This window comes from Chanodichthys erythropterus, chromosome 13 (assembly GCF_024489055.1).
Source record: "Chanodichthys erythropterus isolate Z2021 chromosome 13, ASM2448905v1, whole genome shotgun sequence".
NCBI lineage: Eukaryota > Metazoa > Chordata > Actinopteri > Cypriniformes > Xenocyprididae > Chanodichthys > Chanodichthys erythropterus.
In genome coordinates, this window is record NC_090233.1 from 5,226,839 (window position 1) to 5,246,404 (window position 19,566).

General features: G+C 35.5%; 1 protein-coding gene across 13 annotated transcripts in view; it reads right to left on the minus strand.

Annotated features, from left to right (window-relative positions):
• acaca (acetyl-CoA carboxylase alpha) overlaps positions 1 to 17,381 on the minus strand; it is a 78,489-nt gene extending 61,108 nt beyond the window's left edge. For 7 of the 13 annotated variants that reach the window (XM_067407516.1, XM_067407511.1, XM_067407509.1 and 4 more), the window contains exons 1-8: positions 17,194 to 17,381; positions 14,480 to 14,735; positions 7,015 to 7,059; positions 5,849 to 5,981; positions 2,470 to 2,608; positions 2,063 to 2,172; positions 960 to 1,041; positions 767 to 865 (exon numbers count right to left, since the gene is read on the minus strand). In XM_067407516.1, the coding sequence (XP_067263617.1) occupies positions 767 to 865; positions 960 to 1,041; positions 2,063 to 2,172; positions 2,470 to 2,608; positions 5,849 to 5,981; positions 7,015 to 7,059; positions 14,480 to 14,706 (835 nt within the window). In that variant the 5' untranslated portion in view covers positions 14,707 to 14,735; positions 17,194 to 17,381. The remainder of the gene's footprint in view (positions 1 to 766; positions 866 to 959; positions 1,042 to 2,062; positions 2,173 to 2,469; positions 2,609 to 5,848; positions 5,982 to 7,014; positions 7,060 to 14,479; positions 14,736 to 17,193) is intronic. The other 6 variants (XM_067407512.1, XM_067407514.1, XM_067407510.1 and 3 more) reach the window with 1 other exon arrangement.
• Between the last annotated feature and the right edge of the window lie 2,185 nt (positions 17,382 to 19,566).

Consider the following 19,566-nt stretch of genomic DNA (forward strand, 5'->3'; position numbering starts at 1 on the left):
TTAAACAAACCTCGGAGTCTGAATATCTTTCAAAGACTTGAACCTTGAAAAAGAGGCCTAGGTATAAACAGATTTCCCAATTTGATTAGATACAGATTTATTTGTACACATTTCAGTTCTAATGAAATTTTGTTTAAATCCAAACGACATTTTCTCTCAGCTAATGCCGTAAAGTACACAGAAACCTTCTGACTTGTTATCATTACGAATGTATTAATTAAAAATTAACAATTCATTTAATTTATTAAGTATAATAAACAATCCAACCACAAACTGCTCTGAGGATACAAACTGAAGTAAAATTTCAATTTAATTTTCTATGTAAAATTTATAATTCAATACATAATACAAAATAAGGTATAAAAATAACATAAAAAAGGCTGTGACACACCAAGTTGACATTAAAGAACTAGCAGCGATAAAATCAGGTAAGATGATGAAAAATTAGAACAGCCTTCCGTCTGTACTATCTTGACTTCTTTACTCACGCTCGCTAAACTGAACAGCCAATCAGAGTGATCTCTGTCATTGACAGCCCAACGCTAATTCAACATGCTGAATCAGGCAAACTTTTCCCACACGAGCCTGACTAGAGCCAATGTGTGGAACACACCGCAAAAACTACGAAGTTGGCCCATGGCCGACCGTTGACTTGGAGCGAAACAATCAAAAAGGGCCCAGCTGTCTGGGAACAACAAAATTGTTTCTTGGTGGATTGAAACACATCAGACAGTTCATTGGTGTGCCGTCTGAGACTCAAACTAACCTGATCCACTCCAAGGTAACGTGGGGATTCCAGCTGTCTGGGCCACAATAGAAGAGGCGATCTTATCCCCGAGAGCCCACATAGCCTGACTAGGTGGACCTAAAGAAAGATACAAACAGTTAGAGAAAGAGCAGCACTTTCACTGTACGTTAATAATTTAATGTGGTGCTGTATAATAATAACTCAGTCTCACCCATGAAGGCGATGCCATTCTTGTGCAGCAATTCAGGGAGTTTGGGGTTCTCAGAGGCATGACCCCAACCGGCCCACACGGCCTAAAGACAGTAGGTGAAAAAGTGAGAAGAAGTACCCAATAAAGGGTCAAGCTAATCATGAGAAATAATAGTGATGTTCGTCTTACAACAGAGATTCCCAAACTTTTTTGTAAGCCTTTTAACAAAAAAAAAAGAAATTCAACACATTCGCATGTTCACGCTTTTCTGGTATTGGCTAGTCACATGACGTAGTCAAACAATATTTAAAGTTTTCATAATGTTTATAAGTTAATATCTTTGCTGCTGAAACATCAAGGCAAAGAGAATGCTTTTATATTAACATTTTTTAGAGTTTTTATATTATTACTATTTTTGACTAATTACAAAAAATGAAGACAGTATTGTACAGTAATATCTGTATACAGTAATACCGTAATAATACAACTGTCCTTTAAAATAAAAATAAAAATTTATTTGATAATTAGAATAAAATAAAAGTATTATTATAAGTTACAATACTATTATGTCAATACTATTATTCTTTACTTTTGAACGTTAGGTGTTAAAAAGCTTGATTTACACTTTTATGATATTATTAATGATTAGCTTTTCATTAACTCACAAACCCCCATTTGGGAAACCCTGCCTCAGAATTTGATATTTTGGTATGTAATTTAATGGCATCAATACGTATAGTTCACCCAAAAATGAGAATTCTGTCATCATTTAAACCCATAAGACCTCAGTTAAACTTTTAAACACAACATAAGATATTTTTTAATGTCCTCCTCATTAAAAGTCCAGGTAACCAAAACTTAAATAATCCAAAAAGGACATAAATGTGTCGTAAAATGAATCCATATGAATCGAACTGTTCAGTCCAGGAATGATCCCTTTATATGAATAACAGATTTAATGTAGGCTGTTTTAGGCCTAAGTAATGGCACATAAAAGTGATACTGCATACTCATTTAGATGACAAAATTTTCATTTTTGGGAGTGCTATCCCTTAGAGTGTTTAAATACTCTATGGAGCACTTTATTTGCTGATCACCATCCATCAAAGCCCACATGCATTTACCTGAACAGGAATTCGTTTGGCTATGTCCAAAATGAGTTCCACATTAGCATAGTTGTTGTTGTTTGTGCCTCCTGGGACAGGAACATAGTGATCTGCCATCTTGATGTACTCTGTAGACATAGTTATTTATATGCATTTAATTGGGTACATTTGAGTTTACAGGCATTCCTGTAACTTCCTCCTCAATGAACTCTTTCTATGCAAATTAGGTCAGGACTGTGCCGACAAAGCCAACTGACATAAACAATTAAAAATGTAACAATGAATTAAACAATGAAGAAAATGACCAATGTAATCCTCTCTAAATACATTTGACAGGTCATGTTAGAGCCAGGAGTGGGAGGAGTCCTTCAGCTATTTTTCAACTCTTACGGTGTAACAGTTAAGCCAAGCTCTTTAAAACATACCTGCATTGGCCTTGAGGTCCTCTGGGGTGACCATGACGACAAAACGTATAGCTCGTTCATTCCGAAACATTTCATAAGCCCAGCGACGGATGGAGCGCATACACTTCACTGCAGCAATGCCATTGTTGGCAATGAGCACCTGACGGAACAAAATATGTTACTCAGCGGTTTTGCCTGGCCTGGGTTATCATAGTTAACTAAAAATAAAACCATAAAAAAACACTGTTATTGAAATAATTAAATGTATTAAATGTTAACTGAGCTTTAACACTTTACAATAAGATTAAATTAATAATAATAATAATAATAATAATAATAATAATAATAATAAAAAACTTCTAATGCATGTATTAACCTTAAAGGATTAGTTCACTTTCAAATGAAAATCAGCCCAAGCTTGACTCAGCCTCAAGCCATCCTAGGTTAATATGACTTTCTTCTTTCTAATGAACACAATCGGAGATATTTAATAAATATCCTGATGCATCCAAGCTTTATAATTGCAGTGAACAGGGGTCACAAGTATCTCAAGAAAGTGCTTCCATCCACATCCATCCATCATAAAAGTGTACTCCACACAGCTCTGGGGGGTTAATAAAGGCCTTCTGAAGTAAAGTGAAGCGATGCGTTTGTGTAAAAAAAAATAGTTAAAAAAAAAGTTATGAAGTAAAATATCTAGCTTCCGCCAGACCGCCTTCCATATTCAATGTCCAAAACTCTCGCAGTTCAAAAACATTACACTACGTCCTAAGCCTTTCCCTATTCAACTTTCAAAAAAAAGTGTTACTGACGCGATGCCAGTATACTTTCTTCGTATCCTGAAAACTGAAGATGGTCTGGCGGAAACTAGACATTTTGCTGATTTAACTTAAATTTAACTTGTTACACAAATGCATCGCTTCACTTCAGAAGGCCCCCCGGAGCTGTGTGGAGTACACTTTTATGATGCATGGATGTGGATGGAAGCACTTTCTTCAGCTCATACTTGTGACCCCTGTTCACTGCCATTATAAAGCTTGGATGCGTCAGGATATTTATTAAAATATCTCAGATTGTGTTCATCAGAAAGAAGAAAGTCATATACACCTAGGATGGCTTGAGGGTAAGTAAAGCTTGGGCTAATTTTCATTTGAAAGTGAACTAATCTTTTAACGTTAACTCCCTGAGGTCTGAAAAAGCGCTGACGCGTTTTCAGTTTTTTTTTTTCTTTTCACATTGCAGCAAAACAGACTTAAAATACTCTGTCATTTTTTGTCATAGAGACATAAGTAATATATCAATTGAAACTATAGAATATCTTCTTTTGATTTGTACACACAAAATGTTGTGCTTTTTGCAAAATAAAGAAAACTAACATGATGTATGATCTGTCCTCTCCCTCTGAACAAAGTTTTAGACTTATGTCTAAAAAAACATTGAAATGTCGGGTTTAAATCATGCAAGTCAAATCGAAAACAAAAATTCTGTGTTTATGTAATCTGTATGAAAAGAGACATGTCAGAAGTCATTGATTCAGCTCATTATCCGCTACTGCGGCCACGCCCACGGAGCCAGCGCTATTCAGAGGCAAATTATACAGGCATACATCATCTCAATTGTGTATTTATTGTCTTGAAAAGTGTTTATCTGTATGTAAAAGCCATGGTTAGTGACCTCTGGAAGACATGCCGTTAGTTCCTGATATGTCCTCTTCTTCTTTAGAATAATTTGTGTACTAATTGTGAACAGAGAGCGCCCTCTGGCTGCAAGTATGAATTGAAAACGCCATTCCTGAAATGTCCTCTTCTTCTTTAGAATAATTAGTGGACTAAAGGTGTACAGAGCACCCCCCGACTGCAAGTATGAATTGAAAACACCAGCGCTCATAATGATAACAATGAATATAGAATAATATAACTCCTCTATATAGAAAATTGACAAACATATGAGAATTCATCAATATTTCTCCAAATGTGAATGCTTTGAAACTAAAAACCTATATTCAGACTCTTTGCATCACAGAAATACAGTATATTTTAAAGAATATAATAGAATACCATTATTTTAAATTGAGCTGAGACATGATTATAGAGTTTTTTTTTTTTGTTTTGTTTTTTTTTCACAGCCTACCTGACTGAAAGGCCTCATTATTATACAGCACCATTAGAGGTTCTTTATGCGATTCTTTTGTCTTCTCAGGTGAAAATGACCCATTATTCATGATGAGTCACGCCTCCACGCATACACGCATAGTGCTCAATTCTGATTTATTGCTCAGATCCAATTTTTTTTGTTTGGCAGTTCACACTATGTTTAAATGTGGCCAATATCATTTTCTAGTGCAAACAGATCATGGTTCTGAACTGATTCGTATGCGCAAAAGAACAACAACAAAGACGGCGCACAGCACGGAATTACACTGAAATAAACACAGAGGTTACTGAAGTCAGTGTTTAAGCATTCATTCATAAGGTGATATCCCTTCACTGACTTACTTCACTGCCGTCTTCCATAATGACTGAGTGACCAAAGAACTACCGATATGTAAAAGCTTTAGAGTGACTCCCATCAGCACAAAATTGTGACGAATTTTGATATAGAGTGACGTAAACAGACTTCAGTTTTGGGCAGTCGTGGCCTAATGGATAGAGAGTCGGATTTGTAACCGAAAGGTCATGGGTTCGAGTCTCAGGTCCGGCAGGGATTGTCGGTGAGGGGAGTGAATATCCAGCGCTCTCTCCACCCTCAATACCACGACTGAGGTGAGACCCTTGAGCAAGGCACCGTACCCCCAACTGCTCCCCGGGCGCCGCAGCAATGGCTGCCCACTGCTCCGGGTGTGTGTGTTCACTGCTGTGTGTGTGCACTTGGATGGGTTAAATGCAGAGCACAAATTCCGAGTATGGGTCACCATACTTGGCCACATGTCACTTCACTTTCACTTCACTAAATTTTGAATAAATTCCAATATGACTTTTGAGACTGAGGTCTCATTGCAAAACATAAGACCTGTATCTGATTTAGGACTGCATATGGAAGATTATGACGTATATGTGTTTTACATGTGGTTTGTGCTGTTAACATCATTATGAAAAAAAAAAAAAAGGATCCGAGTCACATGTGAGCAAAAAAAAAAAAAAGGGGCAGTTTTGCCTGCAGTCTGAATGTAGCCTTTATTTTAGCTACTTGTAAGGAAACATTTAAAAATAATAATAATAATAATAATAATAGTAATAATAAATGAAAATAATTAAAACAACAAAATTACTAAAACTTTAACTAAAATGAAAATGAAAACAGTATATATAAAAATAATTCTAAATATTAATAAAAATGATACTACAATAACACTGGACCATGCTCATATAGCAGCATAGCAGACAGCAGTCTTGGATCTTACCTTCTCTATGACTTTGTTGCCACCAAAGCGGGTGACAAACTCAGCGGGGGAAGCGACAGTAAAGTCTCTCTGCAGGTCCATGCGTCTGCGATCCCTGCCCTGCTTCACAAGGTGAAGTCCTGACATGCTAGGCCTTGATAAACACACACACAACACCATCATAATTCACAATGCGGCAGAATACAACGAGACTAACACTATAGCTATAAACACACTAGGAAATGATAGCATTAACTATTTTGAATCTTTTTCAAATACGGAGCACCACACAAGAGGAAAAAAAATATTGTGGCCATGACTTAATTAAATTAAAACAATAGAACATTTTTTTTTTTTTTTTAAATAAGGAAACTTTTTAATTTAACTTAAATTGTGGCAGCAAATTCTTAATTTGTGGCCACATATCCATTTTTTTTCCTGTATGTTATGTGTGGGGCAGTGTAAAAAATGCTAATTTGAAGGGAAATAAGAACTTCTACAGTACAAATCAAAATCTTTAGCTATGTTTAGAATGCATTACTAGCGCACTTCATACTGATTGAACAGTATATACTGTACAGCAGTGTTTATCAACTGGTGGCTTGTTTAAAGAAAAGTGTGTAGTTAAAGAAAAAAAAAACGTTTTTTTTTTTTTTTTTTCTAAATGTTTTTCTGATGCAAGACTTTTATTTTGAAAGATGTGCATGAAATGTTGACTCTTATGTCAGATGTCATGAAACGTCCCCCCCTCCCCACTTTTTTAAGCCTGGTTGTTCACATCTCAGATTTGAAAAAGAATGAAGAAATGGGAGCGCAAAGCTGTGGAAAAGTGGGAGTGTAGAGGGTAGGAAGAGAGGAGACAACAACCAATAATACATAGACCTGCAACACACTCATTATAAAAGACACATTTTAAAATATGAGAGGAGAAAAAAAAAAAAAAAAAAAAGACAAAAATATCATCATTACAGACTACAAGCAACTATTATGAACAAATCAAATACATTCTGATAAATTATTCTTAGAAATATCAACAAATCAGCATTATAATTTTGCAGAGTTACTGCCCTACATGAAAAATATAGAAGGCGGCCTATAATAACATTTTTATTACGTTTACGACCAATACAATCTCTGAACAAATTATACACATCAGTTTCACACAGAAAGAATAAAGGCATAGTTACTTTTTTGGGCATTCTTCTTTGACTTTTCGGTCTACATCACTGTCTCTGTGTATTAGAATGATTCATTGTGTCATTGCACATATATATTTAATTTGTAGAAGACATGTTGAAATATGTGCACATACATGGTGCTGGTTCATGTTTGCAGCAGGAGAGTATGTGAAATATGTACATAAAAACTTGAAACACACAAGCTCCAGGGCGGATATGAACTGTGCTCTGAGCCGCGAGTGTTGTTAAACTCATTGCGGCGTTCCGTGCCGAAACCACTCTCATGCGCTCTCCGCATGTTCTTACCAGTGGCGTGCAGGCAAAGTCCTCACTTTTTTTTTTAATAAATCAAATGTAAATTCATGTCCCAGTTATACCTACACTCTTTTTTACTATTCTATTTTTTCTTTCTTTTTTACTTTTTTTATTTTTACATTAACAATGCAATTAATGTTCTATGTATTAAAACCAAGTATAAATCTCATCAAGTTAGCCTTTTAAGCATTTTTACATTTGTTCCAAAATAATAACTAAAGGCAGTAACAATTTATATATTTCAACATCTGAACGAACTGACGTTCAGATGTTCTTTTTATTAGCCAACTTATTTTCAGATCATCAGTCATCAAGCTCAACAAACATTTGTCACAGATATGAAGATGTACCTTTAAAAGGTGCCGTAGAACGTGTTTTCAAAAGATGTAATATAAGTCTATAATATAAGTCTTCATTTTTTTAACTTCCTATTTTGGGGCATCATTAAACATGTGCCGATTCAGGCTGCGGCCCCTTTAAATTCTTGTGCTCCCCACCCCCCGAGCTCGTGACTGCCTTAAACAGCATAAACAAAGTTCACACAGCTAATATAACCCTCAAATGGATCTCAAACAGTTCATTCTCATGATGCAGAGATAAGCTCAGAAACTGATTATGTAGACTCCAATTACAACTCATATCTCACTTTTTCATTTTTGCTTTTACAATAAGGTATTTTTTTTCGCAAAAGCTTACAAAGCAACCTGATTTTAAACTTTGAATTGATTTTATAAAAAAAGACAAGTCAACACTTTGTAATAAAATAAGAACCAATAAACAAATTACAAGCAGTAGCACAAATAAAAACAATTTGGTTGTTAAGTCTGACGTCCGGTGGCAGCGCTTCCAGGTCCTCAATCTCATACCACAAGAAAACAACAAACACAAATGATGAGGTCTAATACTTCCAAAAAATGATAAGAATAAACATACAAAAGAAATAAACAGTGCTTTAAGTTTTTCAGGTAGGCATAAGAGTAGTATTCAGGTAGAGGAATACTACAGAAATTGAATAAAGTATCAATTAATGTTAAATGTTACTGTTAAAGTTAATATTAAAATTACACTGATTAGTCTTCATTTTTAAAAAATTAAATACAAAAACAATTAGAAAAGTCAAGAGCAGTGAGTGATTTTCCTGTCTTTTGTTTGTTGTTTTATCAACACTAATGACACAGACACATATTAGGCTGCTGTCTCTTTAAAACTGAATGCACTGATCAATTATACTGTTACACACGCATTTTATGTGTATTTATGTGAATACTTGCCCAGACGAGCAACTCGTTCATAAATTGGTGTGTATTTGATCATTTACTTTATTAGCCAAGCAAAGAACTAAACTTGGTCTTCATGAGCAGTTTATGAGGCTATGCCCACTTTTGATAAAATATGTGCAATACCCATAATCCCGTGCAGAAATTCAGGCCCTGAGTACCAATAAATTACATAACTGGTACGCTGTGTTAATGGGGAAGGATTTGCATAAAGGTATGATGTTGTTCATTCTATTCATCAGGATCAGTGTCCTTATGTTTTATCAAAGGGATAATTCATCCAAAAATTGGTCCAAAGTTGTTCCAAACTTGTATAAATTTCTTTGTTCTGCTGAACATAAAAGAAGAATGAATATGGTTAATCAAAAAATTGATAGGCCCTAATGACTTCCATAGTATGGACAAAAAAAAAAAAATACTATGGAAGTCAATGGTGCCCCACAACTGTTTGGTTACAAACATATCAAAATATCTTTTGTGTTCAGCAGAACAGAGAAATTCATACAGATTTGGAACAACTTGAGTGAATAAATGAGGACCAAACTTTCTTTTTGGCGTGAACTATCCCTTTAAGAGTTCATGTTAGTATTGTGTATTTACCATGGCACCTGTGTATTTACCATGGTACCTGCCTGGCTCAAATTCCTAAAAATTTGGCTGGCAGCTTAATGACCATTGGCAAATGTGAGTCCCAAGGCCAAATCAGTAGAGAATCACTGTATAGTATGTGAAAAAGTATGCGTTATGCCTATCACTCAGCAATATGCTACATGCTGCATAACAAACCGTAGCATGCTATGTGCATGTTAAATGTAGCCAATCCCATTTTCCATTTATATAATAACAAATAGTAAGTTTATATAATAAAACATATGTTTTTTTTTTTTGTTTGTTTTTTTAAATGTCTTAACAGTTGACAATCTGATTCTTGAGTCAAGAAAGCAGATATTACTTCTGTGTCTGGTTCTTCTAGAAATGGATACAGAATCTCACATAATATGCTTTGGTTGGCAAATGTAGGATATCATTCGGTTATTTAACACAGAGAAAATGCATATTTTACATACATACATACTGCAGAAATAGAATGAGTAGTATAGAAGTATGCTGTCCCTAACATAGTCTTCATGTTGCAAGCGCTGACACATATAAAGTGATCCTTTAAGGGGGAAGGACTGGAATGTCCCCCCTCCTCTCAGTCTCCTCGATTTTCCTTCTCTTCCCATGTACTTCCTTTTTTGCTTGCCCACCACAGCCGCGCCCCTTGACCAATAGCAGAGCGATATGGGGAGGAGGGGCATATTGCCCCACTCAGGCAGTTTCAGCACCGTAACCCCTGTCCTATAACACTCCTCTGAACACTGAGGCATGACGTATTATATACATTTAAACACCAAATCAGAAAACAAAATATACACTATGAGGAGTAGTATGTGTTTATTATTTCACTAAATAAATGATGTTCACAAGGTTGCATACAAACAGCAGATTTGCAAGTACTTGTCTACATGTGATCTGGTCGGGTGGCCACAGGTTCCCCAAATTAATAATTTAACTTGTCTATTGAGAGTAAAACTGCCCGCTTTAGCAGTTTTACTCTCGATAGACAAGTTAAATTATTTTTCATCGTAGCTATAAAACACAAATAGTGATGAATAGAAAGTGACATGAGTTTAGACCTAAGTGGTAATTTAAAAGACCTATGTATTTGTAGTTTAATTGGCAGATTCAAATCAATCAAGTAATTTTTTTCAATCTGTTACCTGTCAACATGTAATTCAAGTATTTTATAAGAGTGATAACAGCGTGTAATTAAATGTTAGATGTTTCTTACATTTACATGATAAGGAAATGACAGTAACAGGTTACTGTGTCCAGAGTGAATGTGTTTGTTGCTGCTGAACATTCTTCTTATCTGTTAAAGTTGCCCTAGAACCCTTTTTCACAAGATGTAATATAAGTCTAAGGTGTCCCCTGAATGTGTCTGAGAAGTTTCAGCTCAAAATACCCCATAGATTTTTTATTATATAATTTGTAACTGCCTATTTTGGGGCATAATTAGAAATGTGCCGATTCAGCACATGTCCCCTTTAAATGTTCGTGCTCCCCGCCCCCAACTCTATAATAAATTGCATAAACAAAGTTCACACAGCCAATATAACCCTCTAAATGGATCTTTACAAAGTGTTCGTGATGCTGCATATCAGATCATGTAAGTGTAGTATTTATTTGGATGTTTACATTTGATTCTGAATGAGTTTGATAGTGCTCCGTGGCTAACAGGGCTAAAGCTAACATTACACACTGTTGGAGAGATTTATAAAGAATGAAATTGTGTTTATGAGTTATACAGACTGCAAGTGTTTAATAATGAAAATAACGACATGGCTCTGGTCCATGAATACAGTAAGAAACGACGGTAACTTTAACCACATTTAACAGTACATTAGCAACATGCTAATGAAACATTTAGAAAGACAATTTACAAATATCACTAAAATATCATGATATCATGGATCATGTCAGTTATTATTGCTCAATCTGCCATTTTTTGCTAATGTCCTTGCTTGCTTACCTGCATAAAGTCTGATGATTCAGCTGTGCTGCTCCAGATGTTAATACTGGCTTGTCTAATGCCTTGAACATTGGCTGGTATATGCAAAAGTCGGGGGCGAACATATTAATGATCAGTGTTATGTTGAGATTCCCCTTTTCTTCAGAGGTCTTTTGCAAAAATCAAATTTACATAAGGAGGAGGAAACAATGGTGTTTGAGACTCACTGTATGTCATTTCCATGTACAGAACTCTAATTATTTAACTATGCCGAGGTAAATTCAATTTTTAATTCTAGGGCACCTTTAAAAAGTTTGTGTTTTTCTTTATAATTTTTATTACTATTATTATCTTCATTTTTTAATGTACAGATTTAAACTGTCCTTTTGCTTTAGTTTTTTTGCATATACTGTACTTTAGCATAGATAATATAGATCTATGCACTATATATGTTTTCACAGTATTCAGCTGGCACTTTTATTTGAAGGACAGCATTGGGCAGGATATGGAATAGTTTGTTTTTTTTTTTTTAAAAAAAAACAAAAAAAAAAATTGGGCTTTTTATCTGATTAATCAAAGAAATAATCGGCCAACTAATTGATTATCAAAATAATTGTTGGTTGCAGCCATACTTGGTATTTGTAGTCCTTGTGTTTCTCTTCGCGAGACACATATAACTTTTGTTTAATGAATTCATCAAGCTCACCATCGCATGGAGAAAAAGATAGTACTCTTGAAAAACTAACACCAAGTATAATTATTTATTAAGTAATGAGCATGTTAAAATGTTTTTAAATGTTTTAATTAGCCTAGTTATTAATAGCTCATGGAAACAGATCTGAATAAAAATGCATTTATTTGGTTGGTAATGGGGGGTTCAAATATGTTATTGACCTTTAATTCATAAAGTGATAAATCCTTTCCATTCAACTTTTGCCCTTCAACATTAGAATAACTAAAAACAAATAAAGAAATAGTTTAGCTTTTAACACCTTTTACATGACAGTTTCTTTTCATGGCCATAGGTTAAAATAAAATATAAATATCAGTTGCCATAAAAAATCTTTTCTCTGGTAAACTTTCCTGAAGATTGAATCTTTCCCAACAGTCCTTGATTAGGTAGGCATGAAAATCTTTGCAAGACATGCGTTTAAAGTTGTGTAGTGTAACACAGAAGCCCCTGCTATGTTTCCATCCACCCATTTTATGAGCATTTTGGGATACCGCATTAAAAAAAATAAAAATAAATAAAATAAACTAGATGGAAATGCAAAGATGCGCAAAAATTCTTAAAATGCACATAGAAAAAAAAACGTATACTCTCAATTAAGTCGGATACATTTTTATGCAACGCGAAAACATGCGCATAAACTAAGATGGAATCACTCATTTAAAAAAAGGACATATGTGACTTTGCGATGGGACAGCATAACTAGACCAACCAGCCAAGCGATCTCGTTGCACAGCATCTGGAATGCTGTTTTGGTCATTCTGTAATGCCTGTTCAAAGTCTGTCATTAAAGTGGTTCTGTATAATTTCCTCCCAGAAGCGCTTCGCACAATTGCGTTCACAAACACCAGGCATCTGAATGCAAGATAGCATGATATGACAGCGTTTATTGTTTCATCTGCGTGCTCTGAGGTGCAAATAATTTATTAGTCTATATATGAAAATTATCAGTGCTTCCCACACATAGACTTTACTTGGGCGGGTCGCCCACTTATAATAACGGCCGCCCAAGTATATTCGGACACACATTTTTGCTTTTGTTATTTTTATCCTCTCATACTTTTATATCCGCGCAAGATAATGAAACCGTCCGCGATCGATTAACTAGTCGTTTCGTACCTGCTCGTTATGTGTGCGTCAGAACTGTTTACTCTCGCTAACATTCAAACAGGCGCTGAATTTTGCAGTCACAAGGGGGCGCTGTTGCGCTTTCTACAGGCTCGCACAACAGCGCTTCAGACTGCTTCAAAGTTATTCTCAAACAATGAAAAGCGCAGATTTATGCCAAGCGATTGCTAATGAACTCAAGTTGATGAATTATTACAATGTCTACTTTATGGCCTTTATATAAAATGTTTTAGACGATTGTAAGAATCTGAAGGATCAGCCTGCAATAGTACAGACATTTTTAAAATAAGAGTCCCGGTGAATTTCGTGCTTGTTTATAATTAAAAGTCACACGCTAAGTTTTTTTTTTCTTTTGGGCATTATTGGTATTTTGGTTACACTATAAATTGTATTTAATTTGATTTCCATTTAATTCATATTAAATTATTGTCTCCCCCACAGAAAGAAAAGACTAAGAACATTATTTGACACATATATTATTCATTTTATAAATCTTACTAGTTAAATCTGTGTCCCATTCACTGAGAGAAACACTATATGACAGCAAGAAGAACATAGGAAAATGTGAACCATTTAAATGCTGTAATTTTGCATAATTTACAATGCATAATAATGCATAATATTAGTATGCAATTAAATGTAATATGTTATTTAATTAAAATTAATTTCAATAAATAAAAATACTGTTAAAAATCACACATTGTTTGTTTGTCACATTGTCACAGTAGACCATTTTAGTGCCGTGGGTAATAGGAGGATTTTTCGCTCGGTTACCACCGCAAGTATATTTCAAACCTGTGGGAAGCACTGATTATTATATAATAATCGAATCCCGGACACTTGAGATTTAGAAATCCCAGCCGAACACATTTTTTTAGGTCCAGAAAGAGGACATAAGGGGAAAGGGGAAAAAGAGGTTGTATGGTCACCCTAAAGAAGACATACGCAAGTTTCTCAATGTGTGTTAGGGAGGTGGCGCTATGAAGTGTGGGCACCCACCAGTAGAAACATAAATTGGCGCCTACGCTCCAAACTATTCCTGAAGCATCACCACTTGGACACACACGACACACACTCAACACTGCTCATTATGCCATGTATATGTGAGACCCCTGTGAGCATTGAGATGCAAAATGCTTCCAAAAGCTGGCAGTGTAACCGAAGTTAACCAAACACACAGAGAGGCGCTTGTGCACATTTTCGCACAGCAAAGAGATGAACCCAGATGAACCTTGATGAACCTAGTATACTCAAGCCACCATTTTGCACAATGCTGCTGCATACTTCCCTCAGTCATACTCACACATGGACTATCAAATTTAATCACTTATTTAGACAATCAGCACTAGTCTTATCAAAACTCAAGCACCCTGATATCAAGTACCAGACACAGCAAGCGTGATACAGCTTGGTGAAAGTGGACATCTATGTCACAATAACTGCAAACAAAGAGCACAAAGCGCCTCTGACCTCATATTGAGCAAGGCTCCGTCCAGGCTGTCAAAACCCATCTCATAAGTGCTGTCTGAACTGACAGAGGAGGGGGAAAGGGAGCGTGGATTCTCCTCCAAATGCAGGTCCAGCTTCCCTGCGGTCTCATCCTCAGAATTGTCCTCGGACACAGAGCCCACAATGAAGTGAGAGTGCAGTGCAGCCACAGCTGGAAGCTTATTCTCAGTGGAGTCCTGCTCTGCCATTGATGGGCCACGCTGACAGGCTGCAAGCACTATGGGAGGAAAGAGAAGATCCATTTGTTTGCATTCAAGTCTTTAAAACCGTGCAAAAATTACTACAACAAAAACATGATCTCTTAATTATATATTTTACTTAATTATACATATTTTTTTCCAATGAACAGATGACATAAAAAATAAAAAAAATGTAATGCAAATGTGTATCTTGCATTTTACTTAGTCACAATGTAAAGAAGGTAGCAACCAGTATTGGATGTAACTCTTTACAGAGTAATTAATTGCTGTAATTTAATTACTTTACCTTGAAAAAATAAAGTAAGGGATTACTCTGTAATTTAATTAGTTACTTCTTCTGTAATTGCATTGCATACTGTATATACACTATAGAAAAATTTTATATAAAACAATAGTGGATTTAACATCAAAAGTGCAGTTTCTTGTCTATCCCTGTATTGTTCAACTGGTCGACTTTGATATGGGATTTATGTAGAAAGAAATTAGTAATAAGTAATGCAATACTTTTTAGAGAAAGTAATTGGTACAGTAATCTAATTACACTGTTGAAGATGTAATTATTAGGAGCTAGTAATTAATTACTTTTTAAGACTAGCTTGCCCAACACTGGTAGCAACAGATATTTTCTTTTTTTAAGAAAACTAAATGGAGAAGTCCTGCATATATCACCAGAAAGAAGTCAGTCATTTCGCCGGATTAAGACATTGATTAAAAATTACGAGCTCAAAAACGTTCTTAAAATTAAACAATGCATGGATGAGTCTTTCATGATAAGATGTATTTAGAAAATAGATTTTCACATTCAGATTGCCAATTTAATACAAGCAAACTCACTGTGACAGGTCTTGCTACACAAACTGGTATCACATGTTAAGATCATAATTTGATATGAATTGGAACTGAATAATTACCATATTCATATACCATGGTATTTTTTTGTCAGTGAGGTGTCATTGTGATTTATTAAACAGATATGACTGACAAACAGGTGACTTTGTGTATTTTCTTGATTCAACAGCGTACATTCTAGAAATGCATGTTGGAACTTGCTTTATATTCATGAAATGTGTGTAAAGCAACAGTCGCTATCAAAGTCATGCCTTACTAGAAAAGAGACAAGTGCAGTAACATAAGATAGTACTATAAATAATATCATGGTTCTAGACAGTATTATTTTAGTTTTATTCATACACTATTATAGCATTTATTAATAATTTGAATTCAATTGTTTTTATGTTTTGTTTTTATTTTAATTTGTTTCAGTTTTTGTAATTCTGTTAAGTGATTTTATCTTTTTTTTGTTTTTTAATTTTTAATATTTATTGTAACATTATACAATAAGGTCCTATTAGTGAATGCATGAACGGACATTAACTAGCAACCAGCAATACATTTGTTACAGTATTTTTAGTCTTTGTTGGTTAATAAACTAACAACTGATTATTTTAAGTTCATATTAGCTCAGGTCAACAATCTTAACACTTTTCATTTTAATAATGTATTAGTAAAATGTTTAAATTAACTGTAAAAGACTAAAAAAAATGCTTGATAAGTATTTTTTAACTAATGTAATTTACCATGTTAACTTTTTTATTTCAGTTATTTGTCAATGCAACATTTTTAAGTTTTTCATTTAATATTTATATTTTACCTTTGTATCAATTAACGCACATTTTAAGAGTTTTAGTCAACAATACCAGCACTTGACACATGACTGTACTACGAATACCATGATATTTACATGGTAGGTTGCTAAAACGATGTAACATACTTCCTCCAAGCAGAATAATGGTATTTTTAGTACTTTGTAAGTGATGCTCTATGGACATAGCACCATATATTGTTATGTTTATGGTCATGCACTATGTCTTTGAAATACCATGGCTATCAAAGCACCATGGTGTCATCAGCTCCCATCAATGTATCACAAGTACAAGACTCTGTAACAATAGCGTTATTGTACGTTACCCATTTTACGTTTGACTCCGTGTGAACCTGTCTGACAACTGTAACGTGTACCTTCATTTAGCAACTTACCTGCAGGACTGACACATGTAAAAAACATAAATGCACCTCATCCAGCCTGATGAACCTGATGAACAAGTCTCAGAACATCCCGGACCCTCAACCATGTGTAACACTCGTTTTTAATCATCTAACGCTTACATTAGAGCTCATTTGTACTCAGTCCATAACCAACTGCCTTCAAATAGCATAATATTCATAATTTCATCCTCTTTCAAACATGTAAACTGCCTGTTCCAACTTATATCGAGAAACAGTACAATCCGTTCAACCTAGCACACATGCTAAGTTAACTCATCATACCATCACAAACCCTCCCACCATATGATCCGCGAAGGTTCGCCAGCCAAAGTCGCTTTTGATGTTTTATAAATCCATCCAGTATGTACAGTGTCATGTGCAGCGCTTGTTAGTAGGCACTCGCTCCCAGTAATAAGCTTATCTACTCACCGTGCGAAAAGAGTCTGCAAGCAATTCTGATGCGTGTAAACGGACGTTATAAAATCGATTGAGTGAATTCCTTCCTAATTGAAGGCCATCTCCTCTCCGGTGATGGCTAATAGGCTATATAGCAGCATAATGGTACTGGCTGTGTAGCTCCAGCCTCTTTGACAGCAGCATCACGGTGGTGTGATGCGAGGGGGGGTTACTTCTGGACGTCGTCCTTTGACCTTACCGATGCAACCGCTCACGCTGCATCAGTGGGCCAATCATATTACGCGCTTTGGTCGGGGCGGGTTTACGCATGCAAATAAACGGGAAGGTGTGCCCAATGATTTGGTACTTCGTTAGACACACGTGTTTTCTGCCATAGAATGTTCTGAGAGCTACCTTTGTTGCATTGAAGTAAAACAGCAAATAAAAACGTGATGTTGAGCGTTAATGTTAGAACTAGAAAAGTAAAGTTCTTCAAAAATTTACATTTTGGCTTTAGAAAGTCTGAAAGTTTAAAAAATAGCCATAAAATCTAAAGCATATTTAGGCCTGTTTTTTTTTTTTTACACTTGAATGTTGATTTGCTAAAATGTGGCCAGAAGGTTTTCTAGATGGTTTGTAGGCAGCTGCTAGATGGGGCATAAGCAGATCAGTTCCCTAGTTCAGTATTTCAGTGCACTAAAACGCTTGCATCACCCTGGTTCCCTTGGTAACTAATTTATGATTCTTACTTTTTGTTCATTGTGATAATCTTCACAAGTAATCATAACTTGTGAATTTTTGAAGCCTAAATACAATCCCCAGAAGTAAAAAGCTAAATGTAAGCTATAAACTGTGAAATGAAACATGAAATGTTGTAGAATAAAATGTGAAAATATTTCCTGCATTTAAAGGATTATGCTGCGTTCACGTCACCTCGTATTTACCGGATTCTTGAAATGACAACACGTGACATTATATTCGGAGCTGTTCACGTCCTTTTGGTCCTTGGACTGGGAATTATGCGTTTCCAATGGCACCACTATCAACGCCTAATAAATGAATCTACAGCGGCCAGGTGGTACATGTGGGAGCTTTCAGAAAACTCCCAGCTTACAAGATGTAATTACGAGCTCTACGAGGACGTGAATGCTTTTTACAAGCAGGAATATCGTAACTACAGGAATTACGAGGCCGCGTGAACGCACCTCTAGTCCACTTCGGGTGTGTCTCATACGTCCTGAAAAGTGAAGCTGCGGGCTCTTTGATCGCCCCCTGAAGGCTAGATGCAGTACAGGTCATAAACCCCGCCCTCTCAATGCAGTCGAATGAGACTTCAGTGAAAACTTAAAAATAATTTCTGTTTGAAATAAAACTTTCTGAAAGATGGTTTTGGTCATTTAAGGTAGTTTTTATCACGCTGATATATATTCAATTGTTCGTTTTTGTGATGATTTAGATTTTAGCTAGCAATTTGATGCTATAAAAACGGGGCGTGTCGTCATGATTCGAAGTTGATTGACAGCTTGTCTGAGGACTGTCGGAGCTTTAAGGGGAGATTGAAGATGTATTAACTAAATATAAATTTTCGATTTCTTTGTTATTTAACACCAACAAAATGAGCTGTTCAGCAGTAAACTGTCCTAACCGACCTACAGGATCTGACGGATCACTGAACCTTTTTCTGTAACATTAAATGTGGGCGTTATAAGCTAATTAATAAATGTTAGTTAAGATAACACACCTAATGTTAACCATGTCAGGGAAAAAGCAGGTGATCGTTATCTGGCAGTTATTTATTATTTTTATGGGTATAAAATAATAATTAGCAGGACAAAACTAATGATAGCCTACTCTAATTACAGCAATCGGTTCGATCTCCTTAGTTGAACTTGATTTAAAATGGCAGGACCGTTTCTGACGATTTAGAGTTGTTTCTAGTGGCATATTATATTGATTTTATCTACCGAATTTGCTGTTTCAAAAATATTATTGCTCTAGAAACAGAATAGCCTATTATTTTATAGGTAGAATTTTAAATTGTATCTAATTTTTATAGTCTATTTAAAATACATGAATGATGCAGTCGTCTGGGCGGAAGTTTGATAAGGCGACTCCGCCTCCGGGCTCCACTGACGATTCCTTCTGCGCATGCCCAGGCTCCAAACTTTTTTTTTTTTTTTTGATGTAGGTATTGCGTAACGTGTCAGCGCCCATTCAGCGGCCCATTTTGGCTTCAGGTCAATACTATGGAAAGCGGCGTCGCGTAGTCCATCTTTTTTTTTTACAGTCTATGGTCCATTTTCAAATAAATTTTTTCTTATTGAACTTACGAAACGAACGCGGCGCCAGTTTATTTTTTGCCGTAAGTAGAATAGGGAAGGTGTAGGACATACAGAGTAAGCTTTT